The 21,305-nt window shown below is 48.9% G+C and overlaps 1 protein-coding gene across 8 annotated transcripts in view; it reads right to left on the bottom strand.

The window, feature by feature from the left end:
• Positions 1-2,610: 2,610 nt before the first annotated feature.
• BCL2L11 (BCL2 like 11) overlaps positions 2,611-21,305 on the bottom strand; it is a 42,157-nt gene continuing 23,462 nt past the window's right edge. For 5 of the 8 annotated variants that reach the window (XM_032469843.1, XM_032469839.1, XM_032469842.1 and 2 more), the window contains 2 exons: positions 18,372-18,481; positions 2,611-7,015 (listed from right to left, as the gene is read on the bottom strand). In XM_032469843.1, coding sequence (XP_032325734.1) covers positions 6,917-7,015; positions 18,372-18,481 — 209 coding nt within the window. In that variant the 3' untranslated portion in view covers positions 2,611-6,916. Of the gene's footprint in view, positions 7,016-15,348; positions 15,475-18,371; positions 18,482-21,305 lie in introns of all 8 variants that reach the window. The other 3 variants (XM_032469847.1, XM_032469841.1, XR_004315908.1) reach the window with 2 other exon arrangements.

The raw sequence follows: 21,305 nt of genomic DNA, 5'->3' as shown, positions 1-21,305 counted from the left end.
GGAGTCACTGCCATCCCCAACAAGACTCCCATAGGACTTCTCGAGATGCTTCAACTGATTCCAAAATGCGCATGAAAGACAAAATAGGGAATGGCGCGGACAATCTTAAAAAGGACGAAAAATTCAAAACATACTATAAACCTATGGTCATCAGCATAAAGTACATGAAGCAGCAGAAATATCATTGGAAAAGGGAAGAGTTGAGAGACAGAACCACATACATGAGAATTTGGTGGATGTCAAAGAGCCATCTCAGGTGGACGCAAGAGGACAGTGTTGGCTGTCTACGGGGGCGGGGGATTAAGTTAGATTCATACTATACCATTAAAAAAATTCAGGTGGATTAAAAACGAAAACAAACTGTAGCATTATATAATATATTAGAAAATATATTAAGGCTTTGCCATAGGAGAGGGCTCTTAGAATACAAAAACCTTAGTAAGATTGATAAATCTGGCTTCTAAAATGGTGACAAATACACCAAGGACACCACTGCAGTTCAAAGAGACATGCAGTGGAATAAAACACACATTCACAAAAAAACAAAAAATGTGTTCAAGAATATTCACAGACACTTGATTCATCCTAGCTCAAACTGTAGCGCTTGGGTATTCACTAATAAGACAATGAAGAAGCTGTGGTGTGTTCATACAACAGACTACTACTCGGCAAGAAAAAGGGAATTACTGATCATGGTTAACATTATGCTGAGCAAAAAAGAAATCAGACACAAAGAACCGCGTATTGCATGGTCCCATTCAGACTGGAAACTAAGAACTAATTTACGGTGGGGAAAAACCCCGAATCAGAACAGAGGTCACCCCTGGAGGCAGGAGGGGAGGGATCGGCTGAGGAGCATGAGGGGACTTTCTGGAGTGACAGTCATGCTCTGTATCTTGATAGGGGCTTGGGTGACAGGTGCATCATCCTTGGTCAACTTGGCAAATGCATGCCTTAGAGTTGTTATATATGCACTTTACCTCAAAAGACAACATTTATAAAAAATTAATTAACTCTAATGATAAGCATACTGAAGTATGTAGGAGAATTGTGGCTGATGACTACGATTTTCTTTGAAAGGCATCAAAAAGGAAGACGGATTGATGAACAGGCAGATGCGTGATCAAGGAAGTACAGTGAAATGTAGAAGGCAGAATCTGAGCAGTGGGCATCTCGTTTGAAAATCTTTTTTTTAAATACTTTATTATTGCATTGCTTAGTTATTGTTTTTATTTTTACTTTGGCAGGAGGGGGAGGTAATTAGGTTTATCTTTAGAGGAGGGACTGGGGATTGAGCCCAGGGCCCCATGCATGCTAAGCAAGCGCTCTACCACTTGAGCTATACCCTCCCCTCTGAAAATCTTCATAATACAAAGTTGGGGAAAAGAGGTAACAGCCTGAAGGAAACGTATTTCCAACACACGAGAGATTTTTGCCGAGAACAGAGTTAATTACCAACAGGAAAAATAAAAAACCCAACTGAAAATAAGCAAAGGCCTTTAGAAAAAGAGGCAGATGCCAACAATGTCTGAAAGGATCATCCTACTCGGAAATGGAAAATCTGAATTCAAGCCAACACCACGGCTCGCACCCGCCAGGCTGGTATCATCGTGCAAACGCTTGGCAGGAGGATAGCGGGGGATTGTGTGAAACGAGCAAGCAGCCGGTTTGGCAGCATCGGCCAGTTTGTCCCACCTCCTGGAACCACCACCAGCAGCTCTCCGACTGCTAGCGAGGAGCGAGCCAGGCAGCGCTGGGTGGCATGGAGGATGCAGCAATCACACACACACACACACACACTGCAGAGAAAATAGGCTGGAAAAATTCAAACTCCTACCTTGCTGAGGAAACAGGATTGCAGATAGAAGCCAGCACAGCCACTTGAGTTGAAATGAAGAAATGTATATATACACACACATGGGTTACTCACCGGAATAAAATGAAAAGCATTATCCTATTACCAGTTTAAAACAAAGCTCAGCCAGTCTGACTTTCCCAGCACTTATTTCAGAGTGAAAGTGGCAAATTAGGTCATTTATTTAGGATTTTAGAAGCTATATCCCCAAATCGGGCTTTAATTTCTCCCCACCATCCCCTAAGCCAGTTCACACCCACCGTACAGCACGGGGCCCCTTTAGAGGGCGGCCGTGACCAGTTCGCACACGGGTCCAGGCACCTGTTGGTGACTCCTGGCTTTGAGCAGGCACTAGAGATAAGCCCTTTCTACCAGTCTAACCAGGCTTCCATCTTTTGGATTTTCTTCCACCTATGAAACGAGGTGAGATGACAGCGTGTCTGCTATAATCACTAATCAATACAGTTCAGATCTGTCACCCAATATCCACACCCCCCCAACCAGGTGCTGAGTCATACCTGACTACGTGGGCAGAAGACTCTGCAGTCGCTCTCGCCAGCCACTTCAAAACTTTAAAGAGTGGTTTGCTTTTAAGTCTACTACACAGAACTGCCTTCAAGCGAGAATTCACGAAACCTGCATGTAGGTTAAGACAGTCCATGACCGATAAAGGCAGAGTGTGGGTGTGTAATGCATCCATATGCCTTCGGCTGTTTCTCCACCATTCTGTGAAACAAATCAAACAGCTCACCAACACTAGTTGAAAGTTTTATTCATATAAAATTCATTAAGAACATAAAAGATTGCGTTTCTTAAAAAAAAAAAATTTGCAGTTATTTACAGCAGTATTGCACAAGTAAAGTGGCAATTTACCCTGTCAAAATTCATCAGTGCAAAACACAAGGAAGCCAGGGAAATTGCAATACAAATGCTACATACGCTGGGTCCTAGGGAACAAGTTAGTGATGAGTCAGTATACAGACAGATCAGTGCTATTTATAAACGTGTACCTGATGAGTTCTGATACAGTAACTAGTGGTCAAGAACCTGGATGTAGAACTTAAGAGAGCTTCTAAAGTCTGAAATTCCCAAATCAAAGTAGTCAAGTTACTTAGCTGGGAGCTTCTTACACACAATACCGTTTGGAGCAGGACAGGCGTTACCCCAGCTGGTTTAGCGACACGTGTGGACGCATCCCTGCACATACGTGTGCACAAGGTGGACACACACAGGCACCAGGCTAAATCAGCAGGGATGACAGAGCCATCATCGACACAGAACCGCTAGGAAGTCTCTTTAAAGCTTCCACGAGCTTTCACATTTTAACACCCAGTCCAGTGGGGCCCCCAACCTCTCTTGAAGGCTTTGGAGAAGCAGAAACAAGGCATCACCCTGAAGAAGCAGGTGGATCAAAATGCAGGGACCAATGGTTCAGGGCTGGGGGGGGGGCACTGTACAATTAGTTCCTGAAGACACACAGTTCACTCCACACCTCAAAGCACAGGAAGCCACAGAGCAGGCCAGGGGTGGGGGGACTCAGCTACTCACCAGTTGCTGACAAGGTTAGTAGTGGGAGGTGGTCCTGAAGTTGCTCTGGAAGCAGGGGCAACTGTCCCACCTGTCCCTCCGTCCTGCCTGATGCTTGCCCTCGACAACCTCATGGCATCACCTCTAGAAGAGGACATTTCCTTTCCTCTGAATGCTGCCTTGTCAGGGATAAGTTTTCAATGGGAAAATCTTCAACAGCCGACTTTTTTTGTTGTTGTTTTAAGATACGGCCTGGAGCTAACAGCATTTGCTTCCACAAGAAGTTAGCTGTTTTGGAACAAAAGAAAGCCACTGGAGAGTTCTAGAGTAGAATTTTATAGCCTGGCGTCTTAACACAAACTGCATCATTAGGACCCCGAGAATTTAAACCCATCTGACCAGGAATACCAGGAACCAAAGCTGGAGGGCGACCCCGAGACGACCACGTGGCCTGTTGGGAGCTGACCAGTCACCACCTCAGAGTTCAAGCCATTAATGGGACAGCAGGGGGCAGGGGGAAGGGAGGTCAACACTTTAAAGAACATAAGACATTAAATTAGCCAGAAATAAATATACAACATTTCTACAAGTTACAGCATGATGAAACAGTAGGACACATTACACAGAAAAAGAATCTACAATATTTACAATCCTCAATTCTGAAAAAGTTTAGTAGAAACAGTGATTTTTTTGTTTTTTACTCATTTATGCTGTACAAAATTTTACAAGAAAGGTAAAAGGAAACACAATAATTGCACACAGACATTTGGCTCAGTTGATAAGTAAAATATGACTTCCTAATCTAATAAATAGTCAAAATATATACAATATTAAGATGGGGAAACAGGAGAAAGTGTAGTCTACTGTGTACTTTTTTTTTTCCTTTCTTTTCTTTTCTTAATCAGAAGAGATTTTTACCTGGCTTCTCCACAATCTGCCCCCCCCCCCCGCCAAAATTCATAAACTCATTTCTAGGTAGGAGTCCAGGTAATTTGAAGATGCACTAATGAAGTTAATTTTGTGTGTGTTTATTGCATTTCTGTGATACATCACAGGACACTTTCTACAAACCTCCCACGAGACGAGGTGGTCAAGGCACAAAACCCGCATTAAGTTTTCAAAAAGGGATCGAGTTTTTTTTGTTTTTTTTTTCCCTACAAAAAGTAAAAGAAATAAAAAATAAGAAGTTAAAGATATACCCACAGTGGGTATACTTTCTGCAGGGAGGCATCTTAATAGACAGACACATACAGTACAGAGACATCCAGTCATCTCTCTTAAGTCCTGGGGCAACATCTCTTAATACTTGTACAATTCATAGAATCTCTTATTTCCTCACGAGCTGCTTCCACGGGGGCCTGGAGGCCGCCCGGCCCGAGGTAAACCTGCCCGTGGGTGAGCGAGGGCTCAGCCCCCGGGGCACCAGGACTGAAGAAACAAGAGTAAAGTGCTCCAGTCCCAGAGACTGGCACGTGAGTCCGGAGATCCTGGGAGGGGCAGGGCCCAGAACCAAATACGTCTTTGGTGTGTGTGTCCAGCAGGTCCACGGCTTACAGCCGCGTGGACTCCAGGACCCCAGAGGGGGTTCCAGAGATGTCAAGGGCACAAGCTGAGACTCAACACAGCTGTAAAACGATTCAAGACCCCAAGAAGATATGGAGGGAAAAGAAATTTTTTTTAAAAAGGAAGACTATTTGGAGTCAAATATCTCTATCTAAGGAAGAGTGTATATGCAATATATATATATATATATATATATTTGTACAAAATTATGAAAATAGAAAAACGAATGGAATTTTCCAACCTATGACGGGAAAACACTGGTCCTCAGTGGGCCACAAGCACATACAATCGTTGTTGGCACTGCTGACTCATTTGAAAAGTCACGTTTTCTTTTAAAAAGCTATGAAATGATCAGAAGTTTCAAAAACTGTAAGGGTTCAGAGTCGTCCCCACCTCTTCTTTTGCAGTGCTCCCTAACCTGTCTTTCTTGGGTCTCCCCAGTTGTTTAACTGCCTTTGAAAAGACCGGCCAGCTTGTGGGCTTCCATTCACTGCCTTCGTCACCGCAGGCCTGGGGCAAGGGCACACGCAGCAGAAATGGTTGCACGAAGGGGGCCTGATAAAATCCAGCTCTCTCAGGAGAAACGGCACAGGTGACCCACACATCAGGCAGAAAGAAGGCCGAGGGGCCATTTCAGACTTGAGCCCGATGGGGGTTTTCTCATGGACTTGCTGAGAGCAGAATGAAGTCTGCATTTCAAAGTGGGTTTAGGAGAGTGGGAACCAAGAGCGTGCCATCAGAGGCCAGATGAACTCTGAGCTGGACGAAGAGCCAGGAAACAGCTGTCTGAAGCCCCGCCTGCAGCCAGTTCCCACGAAGGCTGGGGCTTAAGACACCTGCGGCTGAACTCGGCTGCAGGTGGGCATGTCAAGCCCCTGGGACCTTATGCTGAGCGTACGTACCTCCAGGGACAATGGGAAAGCGGGCGTCCAGAAAAGCCAAGAGAGAGGGGGCGTAATGCTTTGCGTTATGACTGCAACGACCTCTTTAGAACACTGCTCAATGACAAGCCCATCAAAACCAAACGAAAACCGTCACCAAGCCCTTCCCAGTGAGTAAGCTACCAACGGCCGAACCGAGCTGCGTCTGATACAGGCGGATGCTAACTCGTGTTCTGACCCAATTACTTTTTCTCACGAAAATACACTGGGCCAAACATGTGTGTCACCGTCCCGACAGGCTGAAGGAGCATCACGAAAGGACGTAAGGAAAAACACAAGACTCTGGAATTTTGCCACAGAGGCAAATGAATTTGAGGAGGTAAGTAAATATTTACAAAACGGGAGTGGCGCATCAATACAGGCTGACAAGAGACCCCTCTGCCCCTTTAACCAGTTCCATTTCGTAAGAACTTTTTTTGGTATTAATAATGATTTAAAGAAAAAAAAAGGTCCAAGGGGCAATGGCAGGGAAGGGAGGGGCCACCTCACACCTCTCCCGGTTAAAAATGCTGTACAGTGACGTCTAAAAATAAACTAAGGCAGCTTCATAAATTAGCTGGCTCAGTTTCCACTGCAGAGTTTACACAATCCTCTGAGAGTAGGCAAAAGGTTCTTAAAATTTTAGTACAAAAATCACTCACAAGTTGGTTAAAAAGTTTCCATTTCCTTTTTGAAAAACCTGTTCTTATCAAAGAAGGTGGGGGGGGGGACGACACACCACATGTAAACACCATTCTTGCATAAAATCCTGCTCCAGAGAACCATGATTTGTACATTGTTTAAAAAGAGAACCTTCCCTCATTTACATTCACAACAAGGTTTCATCAGAAATGCTGCCTGCCGCGTGGTGGTGAACAGACAAGGTCAGGTCCACGTGCAGGTGCGGGGACTCGCCGGTGGCTCCCCGCCCACCCCTCCAGCAAAGAGCCGCGGGCTGCACAGCACTGGTCCCGAGAGACCCTGGCGCTGGCCTGTCGGTCTGAACAAGTGAAATGTCTGCACACGTCCCGGGTCCACGAGGAGCCCGTCGTCACTGCATCCTCCACACCAGACGGACGATGTATCGTAACAGGCGTAAGAGAACCATTTGCGGGTGCGCTCCGGCTGCCTCATAATTATTCAGGAAGACCTGAAACAACAAAAGAAAAGCTTCTTACCTTCCAGCCCTGACTTCTTTCGCAGGAGAGGGAGGCAGGGGGACGGACGCCCATATTTAAGGGAACCCACCCATCTCATCTTAACTGCTATGAAGGCACCCCTTAAAGGGCACCCAAGGGCCAGCTCTAACACAAGACCTGAAGGGGAGTCCTTCTCATGTTCCCCAAACAGGAAGACATCCCCATGCAGAGAGCAGGCGCAACAAGTGATTTTCTTCTAAAAAGAAAAAGGAAAGTGACCAAAAGATTGTATAAAACTCAAAGAGAATCCCCGAGTCTGTTTACCCCTCTAAAAACCACATGTTCTGTCTGCAGGTAGTGCTGTCCCCAGCCACAGCCGCCTTGACCAGCAGACGCATCAACCCCTTGAGAAGGGATCTCCGCCACCTCCCTGCAGGTGCTGGAGGAAAGCCACCCCAAGTCCAGGAGTTGGGGTCCGGTGCGGAGAGGCAAGGGTAGAGACGACAGAAAGGAGGAGACGCCGAAGGATGCAAAGTAACTATCTTACTGTCCAAGTTACTGACATTCAAATATGTTCCAGACTCTCTCAAGGGTGAATTTAAGGGTGGCTGTTATTTACTTGAGAGACCAGTGATTTGGGGTAATTTGCCCTAAGAAGCTAAATAAAGTGGTGCACTGATGCGCCGCCATGCCTCTGCCATCAGCCCCGCCAGCCCCGCTGAGTAGACGCTGCTGGCCCAGCGCTGCGCCCACGGTCAGAGACGCGGGCGGAGTCAACCCCCAAACCCCCCACCACCCTGCAGTGGGGAGCAAAGAGCGATGAGAAGTAACAAAGGCCTGTGTATCAGTGACCACCAGAGGTTTAGGACAAGCTGGGAACCTGTTCCAGAGGAAAAGGCCAGGTTATTTTAAGGTCTCAGGGGTGGAGTCTCAAGCGTGTGCCCACCTTCAAGTTCTAATCCATCTTGCTGGTAAGTGCAAGGTGTAAGTTCTGAGCAGCCAAAGCTGGGAGCAGAACACGCCTCCCTCCACGTCAGGAGTTACAACCTGGTTCACTGTTTGGGTCTGAGATCCCCAGGCCACCCCCTTCTCACTCCGGTGGGCCCTGGGATGGGGGTGGCTTCCAAGCACACCACCCACCGAACCACTGGCCCTGAGTCAGGCTCAGGACAGGCAGCCCCTGCTCAGACCCAAACACCGCCCACAGACACCAGCTGTGCACGGGGCTCACTGTTTGTTTACACAGCCCTCCCGGGCTCCGTGGACAGGATGGAGCTGCGATAAGGCCGGAGCACTTCCCCGGCTCCTTCCAGAACCAGACTGGAGGAAATCAGTTTTCTGTAAGCGATTCCTGCAGAGGCGCTCTGTAACCACAGTCTGTGATTTTTATCAGCCTGACACACGAGATTGCTTTGTTTTGATTTAACTTTCAAAATTACTTTGCTTCTTTTGGGTGAGAATAATATAGGGGAAGGTTAATTTTAGTTGAGAGACTAATATTAACAGGTTGAAAGAGGCTGATTCAAAATAAAACCACGACTTACTGAAATGAAGAAAGTATATGCAGGGCTGGGCTGAACCATCACTTCGAGGTGGGAAATCTCAAGCCAGCCGGTTGTCACTGCTGGCCTCGGGAGGACCAGAGACTGTGGTCAAGACGACACCACGAGGGGATCAGGTCACACATTACGGACAGACCCCTACTGCTGACACTCAGCCAATTTTACATTCCAGAACTGGCAGAGGCTGGGAGGAGAAGCCTTTCGCACACCATCGGAGGACAGCAGGTGTGATACGAGGAAGGAGTCTGAGTTTTTTAGAGCTTTGCTTTTCATCTCAGTCAAAGACATGCCGCAGTGGAGGGGATGCAGGAAAAATGTGGCAAAAGGAACACTTACTCCCTGACAAATGAGATGCTGGAACCACTGGGCTGGTGAGGACACGGGGACACCTGTCCTCTCAGGCAGCACGCGTGACACAGGGCACAAGCCGCTAAGCCAGCGAACAACTGCTTTTGGATGACATTCAACGGAGGAAGCCATCACCACCAATTCCAAGAGCCGTGCCAGCCTAGAAAGCCCGTGACAGCTGGCACCGCCGGCCGCAGCAGCTGATAGCTTGGCGTGGATGGACAGCCGTCACCTCACACGCCACTGGGGGACAGGCAGCACTTGCTGTGGGCAGACTAACGGTGGGACATGGGGGTGACTATGTTGGCCCAGCCAGCGTGATATCCGGGCTTCTGGCCCCCAGGACTGACTGTGCAGAAACACGTCTCTGCTGTTGGAGACCCACCCACCGACTGTGGTACCCGGTTACAGACGCCCTAGCACATTAATATATACTCTCTGCTTAACCATCAACCCCGGTCCTTCGCCCTTTATGTGAAAAACAACACTTCTTGGATCAGAGTTGCATTAACGCTTTTAGTGTAAATCCTAAGAACACTTTGGAAAGATACATTACGATGTTTCATTTGGGTAAAGAGATTATTAAAAAGCTAAAAATGCTACTGAATACAGACAGTTTAGGAATCGCAGTTACCTTTCAGTGCGCACGTGTGGACACACACACCCCAAGTGGAGGATCCCATCCCGTCAAGAATTTTCATCTCCGTGGTCTGGATCAGGAACTATATACTACTTGGGGCAACTGCCTTTTATGGCCACCCTGACCATCTATGCTGCTCTCTGGGTGAGGGACCCCTGCAGCCCCCACACCAGCCTGCATCACAGGGAACGCCCGACTCGGAGGCCTGGGTCTGCACCCAGGTGGTCTCACGGGCATCCTAGAATTGCCAGGACCCCGTACAGAAGGGCACGGCGCCAGCCCAGCCCATGGGGCGCCCACAGTGCTTGCTGCCCGCAGTGAGGACTGCCCGGGGGGAAAACCACTGCTGCCGACCCGCCTCTGGATCAGGAGGGCGGCAAGTGCAAGTTCCCACCTCATAGGCGGAAAAACATCCGCACGTTCCAGTGAAGTCTGAGGCCTGTGCCAAGACACAGTCAAGATGGGGAGGGTCCTTCCTGTCCAGAGTCACATGACAGCACCTCCTTTATGGAGCTTATGCTCTGGCGAGGGGCAGGGCCGTGTGAATAAATGTAATCATATGATAAGGATGACACAGAGGTAGAGAAAATGACAGAGGAAGAAGCATCTGCCAGCGGGGCCAGGGCAGGAAGGCACAGGGCCAGAGGTACTGGGACGGGCGGGGGGGAGTGCTGCAGGCAGAGACCCGGGGCACTGCACTGGGGCAGCAGCCAACAAGCTTCGGGGAAAATCGTATTCGATGGTGAACAAGTATTTGATTTTTCATAATAAACCAGAATGAAAAGCAATGCCAAGCTCCAGGACTGTTTCGTCCAACAAGAGTCCCGCAAAGGTAAGCGGTGGGGGATTCAGGTGCTCCAGGCTTCCCTGGACAGACTTAGGTACCCTTTGAAGATGTGACGTACATCCTTGGAGACGGTGCCAAGAGCGTTCACAGCAGGGAATCCCAAATAGCTCCCTGTCTGTCCACACCAGAGGTCACGGGCTCACCTGGGTGGCAGCTGGCGGGGAGCTGTGCCAAGGGACCGCCCTAGACTGGGAAGCAGGGCTGGGGAGCAGCCCATGTGGGGAGGAAGACGGAGCGCAGGGAGGAGCTGGGGCCTCGGCACGTGCCGTTGTGGTGGGACAGGAGAGGAGGGCAGGTGACCAGACTCAGCACCAGCCGCCACCACGGTTTTAGTGCTGGGACCATCTTCAAGCTACACCTGAGACCACCAAACCAGGTATCAGAGAACTTAACTACATTTTAATGCCAAAATAATCACAGCAAAACACACTCTTGCCCCATCCAGGGAAGCAGGCGTGTGATACAAAAAAGGCCTCGACCCCAGGCTGCCCTAGGGAATGGGTCAGGTTGACCCTGGCTCACCTGCAGAGGGCATCTTTGATCTGGCTTCACTCTCCTGCAGACGGAGATGAGCCCAGCCTCTGGAAAGTGCACAAGATACACGAGGCCTTCAGACTCCGTGCGCCCAAGCTTGCGGACGAGAAGACCCACCCACTGCCACTGCTAACTGAGACAACTTGGCACGTGCCTTTCAGTCTTCACAACCCCTGGCCAGTGTAGCTTTCCTGCAGTTTCATAGACCGAGTTTGCAGAGTGAGGATCAGGAACCACCAAGTGATTCTAACAGCTCAGCTCAGACTTCAGGGCAGCACAGAACACAAGCTGGCCCATCCATGCTCCAAAGGCAGGGCCAAACCTCACTGGGCTGAATGACTCAGTAAGGACAACACACACATACACTCAGCATTACTCAAGGGGGCTTACCAGAAAAACCACAGATGTGCGCAGTGCAATAAAAATAAAGGACAAGAAAGAGAAATCACAGATAACATTAATAAAGACAAGACTTACCCTGGGAACTAGGGCTCAGATTTGCTGCAACACAGCCACACTTTAGGTATAGAGTTCCCTGGCGGTCAAGGTAACAAGCGACACTATTTCCATCGTCTTATCAAAAAGAGCTCAGTACCAAATTCTAGGAGACAAACCAAAAAGCAAATATACCTACAGAACTCTGAGACTCGGAGCAACTTTTTAAACTTATTCAAAAACTTGTTTCTTAGAGAATTTCAACATAGGATGCCTAAGATGTCCTAAACTTTTTTTTTTTTAATGTAGACTTATCTTTAAGTGGGAACCTGTTACAGGAGACTGCATTCTGGACTCCTGAGACCAGGAAGGACACTCACAAAGAGAGAACCTCTGTTCTAGTTTGGGCAAGTGAGGACACACCATCTGTCTGGACGGGGGTCCCCCCCGCCCCCGAGGTGCTGTCACATCATCTTCCAGAACAGTGCTGAGCACTGCCATAATCACAGGGGACAGAGGGTCCCAATGATCTGTTCAATGGAAGACCACCTCGAGCCATTCCTAACCCATCAATCTAGACGTTATTCTGCATGACAAGCAGGTGAGACACAGGTCAGAGAGGCGCAGGCCAGGGTGCGATGACCCCACGTGGAGGGCTCTGAGGAGTCCTGGTCTCTCTCCACCGGGAGACCAGGAACCGCAGCCAAGCGGCATCTCGGCTCAGATTCTGGTGCAGGTCCGTCTCCACGGCTGCGCTCAGGTGTCACACCAAGCAGCCACAGTGCTGCCCAAAGACCAAGTTCACTTTCTATTTATCACCAAGGCAACACGGTCATTTGCATAGCTGGTGCCTAACACGCTTTGATGTCAACACAGCTGTAGAAAGGGCACCAGGGGAGCCCCTCAGCTGCAGGCCGGATGTGGTGTCTCCCTCCCCCTGCCCCAAGCGCCAGGAGTGAGCGCTCCCCTCACTCCCAGGGCCCTCGCCTGACTCCCACTGCTCTGGTACCGCTCCTCAAACGGCACAGGGACTCCATGCGCACGAATCCCACTCTATTTTTGACGCATCATTTCAAGGAAACAATTAAGGCTTTTGGTAGGACAAGTAATCTCTCTCCCACTGACCTTGGGTCAGGCCTGGCACGCGCTGGACTTTCTCGGTACAACATGCCCGCCTCCCCAGGGGCTCTCTAAGTCACCGGCCCCCAGGCCCATGACCTGGAAGATGTGACGCTGTGCTAGGGCCAAGCACGGAGAAGCCAGAAATGGCCCTTCCATCTCTTGCACGAGGCATCACTGGCCACAACGTTAGACTCAGAGCAAGAACACACTGTTCTGAAATGCCCCAGCCTCAGAAAAATGCTAATGAGACGTAAGCACTTCAACCACAACTCAAACCTCTCCGCTTGGGCTCAGCTGGGACAGCTCTAGCGGAGGACGGCGTGACAGGCTTATTATTTCTGTGCGTCTGCAGGAGGGCAAGCTTCATGTGCATCTTCATTTCCTCCTCAAGAGATTAAAAAAAAACCCTGGTTAGACCTCTCTGAAGTCCCCCTCCAGGCACCTGCGTCTCCAAATGGTTATGTGTTACTGGCTGACGGTCCCCCAAGAGCCAGGCAGCCGTGCAGGTGCGCCCACCTGCCACGGCCTGACGGCGCCCTCGCGGGCAGCGGGAACACACAACCACATCCAGCTCGGTGCCCACCCAGCCATTCACACACACACCAGTGCCTCAGCCTCGTCTCACATCTGCGTAACCCAGACAGACACAGAGCGCCAGGGGTCCGACGCACACTTCCTCTAAACAGTGGGCACCGAGCAGACAGGTGAACACAGTTCTTGGCACCTCTCTTTCTAAACACTGAAGACCAGTTGAGAAATACTTCAATTAACAGCTCAACGTGAGAGAAGAGAGAGTGACAGCGACGAGCCAGCACAGCATTTTCATCTCTATATACTTTGGTTTAACCATCTGACTGAAAATGGGGCTCCGGAAGGTGAACGGACCGAGTCAGGATTCAAGGTCTGAGCCCACAGTCCCCACAGTTTCAGCTTCCTGCCCTTGGGTGAGTCATTTATCAATCCCTTGGTTTTGAAGCAGAGAGAGCAGTACTCAGATTTTTGACTGCAGCCCCTTTGATGTTCAAAGGTCAACAGTATATTCAAATGCTAACGTGCTGACACTCCAACTAAACTGTTGTTTCCCTCAAAACCGGCCCGCGAGCGAGCCACCCTTTCTTATTTTGTCTGGCTGAATGCTGCACTTCGCTCCACTACGTGTAGTTTGGTCAATTCATGTCTGCACATGCCCGCCCAGGGCAGAAGTAGGAAACAGGCAGTGTGAACAAAAGATACAGTGTTCCTCGCGATCAGACAATGAAAGGGTTTTACATCCACTTCTCGGCCCATCTAGAGCCTGTTAGCACCGTGTGCTGTTCCCACTGCAGCCCACCACCAAGACGCCCCCGGGTCACAGGTACCCATCAGCAGTCTGTGCAGCGACTCAGGCCAGGCAACCTGAGGGCAAAGCAAAGAAGGTGAACAATCCCAGTCTCGGTGTTAGGGGTCGGGGCACATTCAGGGAAGAGCAGGTGTTTTTACGTTTTGGAGGGCCCAGCACCCTCTCCACACCTCAGACTGCAACCCCCACCTGGGACAAGAATCCCATCCACGCGGACATCACCCCCGAGAACTGGCCGAGCACAGAGCACCCCCGGCCTGCAGGGGACCAGGCCCCACCCGTGCCGGCAGTCCCTGCAGCAGATGGACCGGGGACTTGGGCTGGCACTCACGTGATTTCTGACTTGTGAAGGGAACTAGCAGAGGCTCTCAAGAACCAAAGGGAAGCTGGCTGTCAGTGTGGATGCTCCCACCTGCAGGGAAGAGGAGGCTGCCAGGAGCGGGCTGCTGAAACAAACACGACCACACTGCACTGAGTCTCCCTGCCAGCTGCTCGCCTGCCTTCTTCCTAAGGCCCCAGAGAGGACACAGCTTCCCCGCAGGCCCACGACGTCCCTGGGTCCCCGCCCTCCCTCCCTGGGGTCTCACAGAGCTGGACATGGGGAGCTGTGGCAGTCAGGACACTATGAGGCTGCAGGTCATCCAGCAACAAACCGCACAGCTCCATCGCCTCTCTGTCCCCTTGGGTTTTGTCCCACAACACGCTCTGCGGGTGCCTGGGCTGCTCGGGCACTTTAATGCCTAAGGACATGGTGGAGATGCACCGGATGGCTGCCCCTGGCCAAATCTGTGACAATCTGAGCAACAAATTAAGTTCTGAGAGCAACACATCATAACCTTTTGAACTAAAGAGGGGCCCACAAACTTCAGCTGATGAATGAAATAAACATGTAGGGGAGAAAGGAAAGTTCTTCCTCGTTTACACACACCTTCCTTCCATCACAAGTGGAGAAGCACTGACTTCGTACTGGAGGACACCACCTCTGATCAGAGTCCTGCGAACGGGACAAACGGACACCCGGTGCCTCCTGACACAATGTCACACCGTTGGGACAGCTGGCAAAGTCTGAATAAGGCCCACAGGTGACACAACAGTACTGTGACACTTAATTTCCTGACCTTGATAATTAACGCTGCGGTTCTATCACAGAACACGCTTATTCTTAGGAAGTACACGCTGATGAATTTAAGAGGAAAGGAGCACCATGCCTGCAACTTATTCTCGAATATTTCAGAAAACAGTCTGCACACAGGGAGGGATGAGGAGGGAAAACGTTACGGCAAACGGGGCAGAATGTTAACAGCAGGGAACTGGGGTGGCAGACAGGAGAGGGGTCTCGTTCCAGTCTTGCAACTTTGGTGTTAAGTCTGCAATTATTTCCAAACAGAACGTTACAAAACACACAGCAGACTTGGAGCAGTAAAACTGCCCTCAGGCAGAGGGGGCCGGGATGGTCTGGGGCAATGACACCGAGCCACAGAAGGACAAGGGAACATGCACTGGGGCTTTGCGCTCACCTGGGCCTCTCTCACCTCCTGCTCCAAGGGGTTCAGACTCCACAGCTCCGTCTCAAACGCTTCCCCACTGCCCACAAGTGCACTGAACACATGACAACTACACGACAACTTCCTCTATTGCTCTAACTGAAAAAACGGGAAAATATCCTGTCAGGCTCCGTGAGGCTTGTGGCAACAGAAGACCAACACTTTACAAAAGGTACAGTATAAAGCAAACAGAGACACCAGATACGTAAAAGGCTGCAGTTCGCCAGAAAGCAGCGCGGGACGGACTCCGCCTGCCAAGAGGTAACCACTCGGTGGGGGGACAGCGCGGACTCCCACCCCGATAACTCCACATCGCTCGATCAGTGTGGCTGCAGACACTGGGCGGTTCTGAATCCGACAACCCTCGGGACAGGCGTCAGTGGCTTTGGGGGTCAGTGTGTCACTATCCTGAGTTTCAGGGTCTGGGGTTTTGAACTGGCTAGGAGTAAGACCTAGAGAACATGTCTGTTTCACTTTAGAAAAATCAAGTTGTCAGAAGAGTCTATCTCTGCTCCTCCCCCGGATTTCCAGCCTTCCTAGAGAGCTGGAGTTCTTTATATGATTAGTGACTGCATTTTTGCATTGGTTCATTTTTTTTTTAAGAGATGCCAAATGAGGTTCACAATTACAAAGTATTGCAAAATACTGCAATGTGACTAACTTGTATTTATTTTACCAAAAGCACTGAGAACAAATAGGTTATTACATCTCAACTGAAAAAACAGACATGACCCATCTCCAACATTAAACTGTGCGATGTGGGGAGGGTATAGCTCTGTGGTAAGAGTGTATGCTTTGGCATGCTCAAGGTACCGGATTCACCTCCATTAAAAATAAATAAATTAATAAACCTAATCACCTCCCCTCCCCCTTCAAAAAAAAAACACAAAAGAAAAATAAACTGTGCAATAACCTTGGGAGAAGGGTGTGAACTGTTAGATGCTTTTCTCCCACCCTCAGTGGAGAGGCACGGTAATGAAGACAGCCCAAGGGCTGTGTCACGTTTGCAAGATATCCTTAAACACACCCAGCTCTGTGGCCGTGGATGGAACTGTGCTGACTGGTCTCAGTGTCCAGGGCCCAACTGCCTCATCTCTCCTGGGGAGCCCCACCCAAGTCAGACCTGGCCCAAAGGACATCCACCAGCCACTTCCAAATTGGGGAAGCAGGACGGACCGTTCAGTTCACTGCCTCGGCTCCCCTGAGAGGCTGCCACGTCCGTCACACGTGACCTCTTCCTGCTGGGTTAGGGACATGATTGTAGAATCGGGACTTGAAGGTATTCAGTCTGACTCCCTTGAAGGGACCCATGGCCTCTCCACCTCAGCACGAAGCCCACATTTCAAATATCCCAGGGCCCTGTTTCTGTTCCATCTCCCCTAGCCTAGCAGGAGAGCCGAGTCCACTCACACATGGTAACACTGAAGCCCCTTCAGAGAAACCAAGGCAGAGGAACTGGGTAAACAGTAAATTGGGTGACAAATTACAGAACGGTCAACCTTGCAAAAATGATGTGACCATTTCAGATCTAGGCTGACGGGGAATTTACGTTCTGTGAACTGGTCTCTACGATGCCAGGCATTCTGCCAGCTACAGACAGGGGATCCCAGGAAATTCCGAGGCCCATGCATCAATGAGACATTTCCCACCTAATGACAGAATCATACTATAGCACATTTCCCATCAGACACACAGACCTACACAGCCCACAGGAAGGCAGGAAGAGGATTCAGTGTGAGTTTGCTGCAAGTCCCTAGCCCCCTGTACTAAGGAAATCAGAGACCTTCCTGTAATGGGAAAATGTCCCCATGTTTGTTTAAAAAAGCTTAAATGGCACTGTATATAGACAGGAAGCAAGACTGATTGAAAGAACTTGTAAGTAACCTGCTTAGCAGCAGCTAGCTACAAAAGAGATGAACATTTAAAGCAGGACAGAAATCCTGGGGTGTCCTAAGCATGAACACACTCCCTCCAGAAGAAAAAAGAAACTTAAAAAAAATTAAAAATCTTTGAGAGGTACGTCTATGAAACAATAATGTTTGGGGGAAAAAAAAAAGGAGGCAGGTGAGAAATAGCACAGTAAGAAAGAATGGTATTAACAGTCATTTTCTACAGAGTCAGACTCAGGTGTCTTCCTTTTGGATAAATTAACAGAAATATCATCATACGTGGTTGTCAGAAAAAGGTAAGCACACCTAAAAAACATTCCATTGCACATTTGCTGGTGTGTGAGAGCCACCTCCGACACATTTTAAAATGCCTTCCATGGGAAAAAAGGTGTCCCAGTGGTAACATATATTGCCACTGGCCAAAAAAAAACCAAACAAAACATACCATGTGTCTGTGGAATAAGACATAAGGCTGGATTTTTTTTTTTAATAAACCAATAGCACACCTCAAAAATTCCAGTGGCCGTCAATGTGGGGTATAAAATTTTTAGACCCCAGATTGCAAGCTATGATTAATCACTGGCCTCCGAATACGTTTCAAGACATGGGCACCCGAGGACAGGAGCGGGGGCTGAAAGGACAAAGGCCTCCATGCCTGGACGCAGCGCCTGGCAGGTCGCAGAGGGGACTTTCAGTTCAGTGCTGCCATCAGGGTGGAACTGGAAAAATCCCTTTAACTTTTGACCCAAAGTGCCTCAAGATGGGGGCAGAAACACCTTCTTACAGACTGAAGGCTGCGTCCATCTTTGCGTGGGGCTATTTCAAAGCATAAAATGACTCCCCTTTTCTAAGCATGGAAGGTTTAAGGTCTGTGCCCCCCAGACCCCTCTGCCAGCCTTGTGCTGTGGTCCGTCCAACGGCCACAACTTAAACTCAGCCACAAGACAAAGGGAACGTGTGAAAGAACGGCAGGTCACACACAGGTGATCCCTCTCATTTCCAGGATAAGCGGAGGATTATTACTGTTCTTTTTTTTTTCTTTCTTCCAAATGGCAAGGAGAGGAAGGGTGTGAGAGGGGAGGAAGGGGGTGAAGAAAACAGCATTACCCTCCTTGGGTAATATGCATTAAATTCGTCTCCAATACGCCGCAACTCTTGCGCAATCCATATCTCCGGGCGCATATCTGCAGGTACAGCCTGAGACTGCCTCATGGAAGCTGCATCAGAACAAACAGAACAAAAATCATTGTTTTCCATAGATCATTTAGAAAGTCCCAAAGGTCAAGCCCATCCCACACACGCTTTCATGTCTTGGGACGCTCCCTAACTGCAGAAGCTCCAGTAACGCGTTACAGTTTTTGTGGCAGACCGTGCTAGGGAACAGTTGGTTCAAGAATAAGGGATACAGAATAATTCCCTTTTCCACAGCTGGAGATTCAGAATTGCCGAATTTAAAGATATCCTGGCCAGTTAATTAGATTCTTCCATTTTGAGGAGGCAAACTAATACACACACACACACACACACACACACACACAAATGGTACAGTGGATGTCACCAAAGAAAAACGCTTGAAACATAGGAGAATGTACAGATTTAGGTTGTTCGTAGAATAACTGTTTTGATCTTAAGGCAAGGTAAGATTTGGAGGAAAATTTCAAACATCATACAGGCACGTGAGATGAAACGGTTCCCGGAGTCAAAGCCAAGTAAGAGAAGTGAATGAGCCTGTTTCCATGGAAGGAGGTGCAGTGATACAAACAGCCAGTCTTCACAAGTGCCACCACGGGGCCAAATTACAGCCTAATTGCATGTTTTGTCTCGATATTAATGCAGCCAATAAAGACGACTTCAAGTCTGCAAACACCACATGGGGAGAGGAAATGCTTTGGGTGTGAGAGCAAAGGCATCTTTGAAAAGAGAAAAAAGAGGGAGGTTTGCCCTTTCATTAAGCTGTCACTACCATCCACACCCAGTACATTCAGCTGTTTGTTAATGAGACCATTTAACAGCCACGTGATGGCCAAAAATGAACAAAAATGTGAGTTGCCCAAAAATCCCACTGAGCATCAGGAGGATGGTATTCTCCACGGACCACAAGGAAAAAGCATTCTCCACATGCAGAGGAGAACGGCTCGGTAACACGGATACAGGAAAAGAGATTCTTGGATTTCAACTGCTATAACTTCCTGTTAAAAGGAGCAGACTGCACTGGCAATTAAACACATGTGTTATGTTTTAACCACAGCAAAAATATTTAAAAATCTGTGATAATCAGATTTTGCAATGACATGAATATAGCTTCCTGTTTTGTATTTTTGTAAAAAGAAATTTTTTTTTTGCATTTTGTATTTGGAGTTTTATCATGATAAATAAAAATGATGTGGGTTCATAGCTCTGAAAAGTGAACTCTTCTGAGTTTTTTCCTCAAGTCTTCTCAAACCTCTGGCCCCAACTTCTCTGTCCCCTCCAGCCCTCACCCAAGAGAACGGAACGATGACCCCGCAAAGACCGAGGGGGGCAGGGCGCTGTGTGTGTGTGTGTCTGTGTGTGTGTGTGCACACGTGTGGGGGCATTAAACAAAGAAGAGCAAGCCTGGTCCTCTCCAGAATGATCCGTGCTGTGAATGAGCGAGACGGGAGATTCCCAAAGGGAGCCCTGGCGAACAGCACAAAGGCTGATGACAGGAACCTTTTGAGGACAAGCCAGGCACACGTCCCCTGAATACACCTGCCACTAACGCAAAAAAACTGCTCTGGCTGTCCCTTAGCCACGCAAACAGTTCTATTGTTACTGTGAAAAGACCTACTGAAATTAAATTTTAAATGGCGAAACTGGCAGAAAACAGAATTTTGGGGTAGACGTGATGCCAGATGGTGATGTAACAGTTCACTTCCTTCCCCGGGGTTCGTGCTCTTTAAGGATTTTGTCTATCACAGGTACCAAGTCATTACTGCCTTTTTATACTATCTTTCTATCAGCAATCAAGTGCTCTTTCCCTGACTTTAGAAGCTGTTTTTTTTACAAAGTTAACTCACCCTTGAGGGAAAGGAAAGCCTTGTCTTAGAACGCCGACTCCGGGTCGGCGCCTGCGGAGCCGTCTCCCGTGGTCTTCCCCACGGCCCCCAGGGAGACGCACCTGCCCAGACACAGGAGCCGGCGTCACCCACCTGTCCTGGGCTCCAGGCCCCCACTCATTTCTCACGACACATACTCTTTGGGAGAGTAAATGTGCCTTCAATCCTCCGGTCAGAGATGGAAAAAATGCCAGGAATCCAAAGAAAATCTGTGAAATCTAGACATCTTTGTTTTACAAAGATGACAGACTGGTAAGAAACTGCTGGCAAGTTACCCAAAGTTTAGTAAATCAAGACGCTCACTAATTTCCCCAACAAGGGCAGACGCCTACATGCCAGACACTGTTCAAGGAGGTGTTCTGGGTACAGCAACGAAAGAGGCCAAGCCCTGCTCCCACGAGCTTCCATTCCTGGGCATTAAACACCACATTTCAACTAAATGCTCAACTTCTTCTGGACAAGGAAACCTGCAAGTATACTTTATATTCTTAAAACACAAAACCAAGTAAACTCCCCGGTTAACTGCCCCGCAACCTGTAGATGAAGCCTACTGAATTCTACTTAGCACCTGCACTCATGAGTGTGGTTTAGATGGTTCCGTCTGGCTCACACGAGGGTTGGCGGCCAGCAGCACCACCACGGGAGCCAGTCCGTGTCAGAAGTCAGTTTATCAAAACAAGAACCGATGGAACACGCCAACCTAGCCAGCTGCTAAGAAGGAAACATGGAACCTTGGGGGCCAAATCCAACTTGCTCATCTTAGAGATAAACACCCTGCTGTTTGTGGGGGGACTGGAAGGAGATAAGCACGTTTCTTGTGCAGAAAGAAAAGTTCCGCTGCTAACTGCTTGCCTCAGTAAATGCACAGACAGAAACACATCCACGAAGGCTGCGGTGATACTCAGGTGGGTGTGTCTGTGAGAAGCCCGAGAGGCCACAGTCTGACCAGCTCCCTAAGCGACTC

This window comes from Camelus ferus, chromosome 28 (genome assembly GCF_009834535.1).
Source record: "Camelus ferus isolate YT-003-E chromosome 28, BCGSAC_Cfer_1.0, whole genome shotgun sequence".
In the NCBI taxonomy this organism is placed as follows: Eukaryota; Metazoa; Chordata; class Mammalia; order Artiodactyla; family Camelidae; genus Camelus; species Camelus ferus.
The sequence above is the reverse complement of the archived record's forward strand: the minus strand, read 5'-3'. Positions and strand labels throughout refer to the sequence as shown.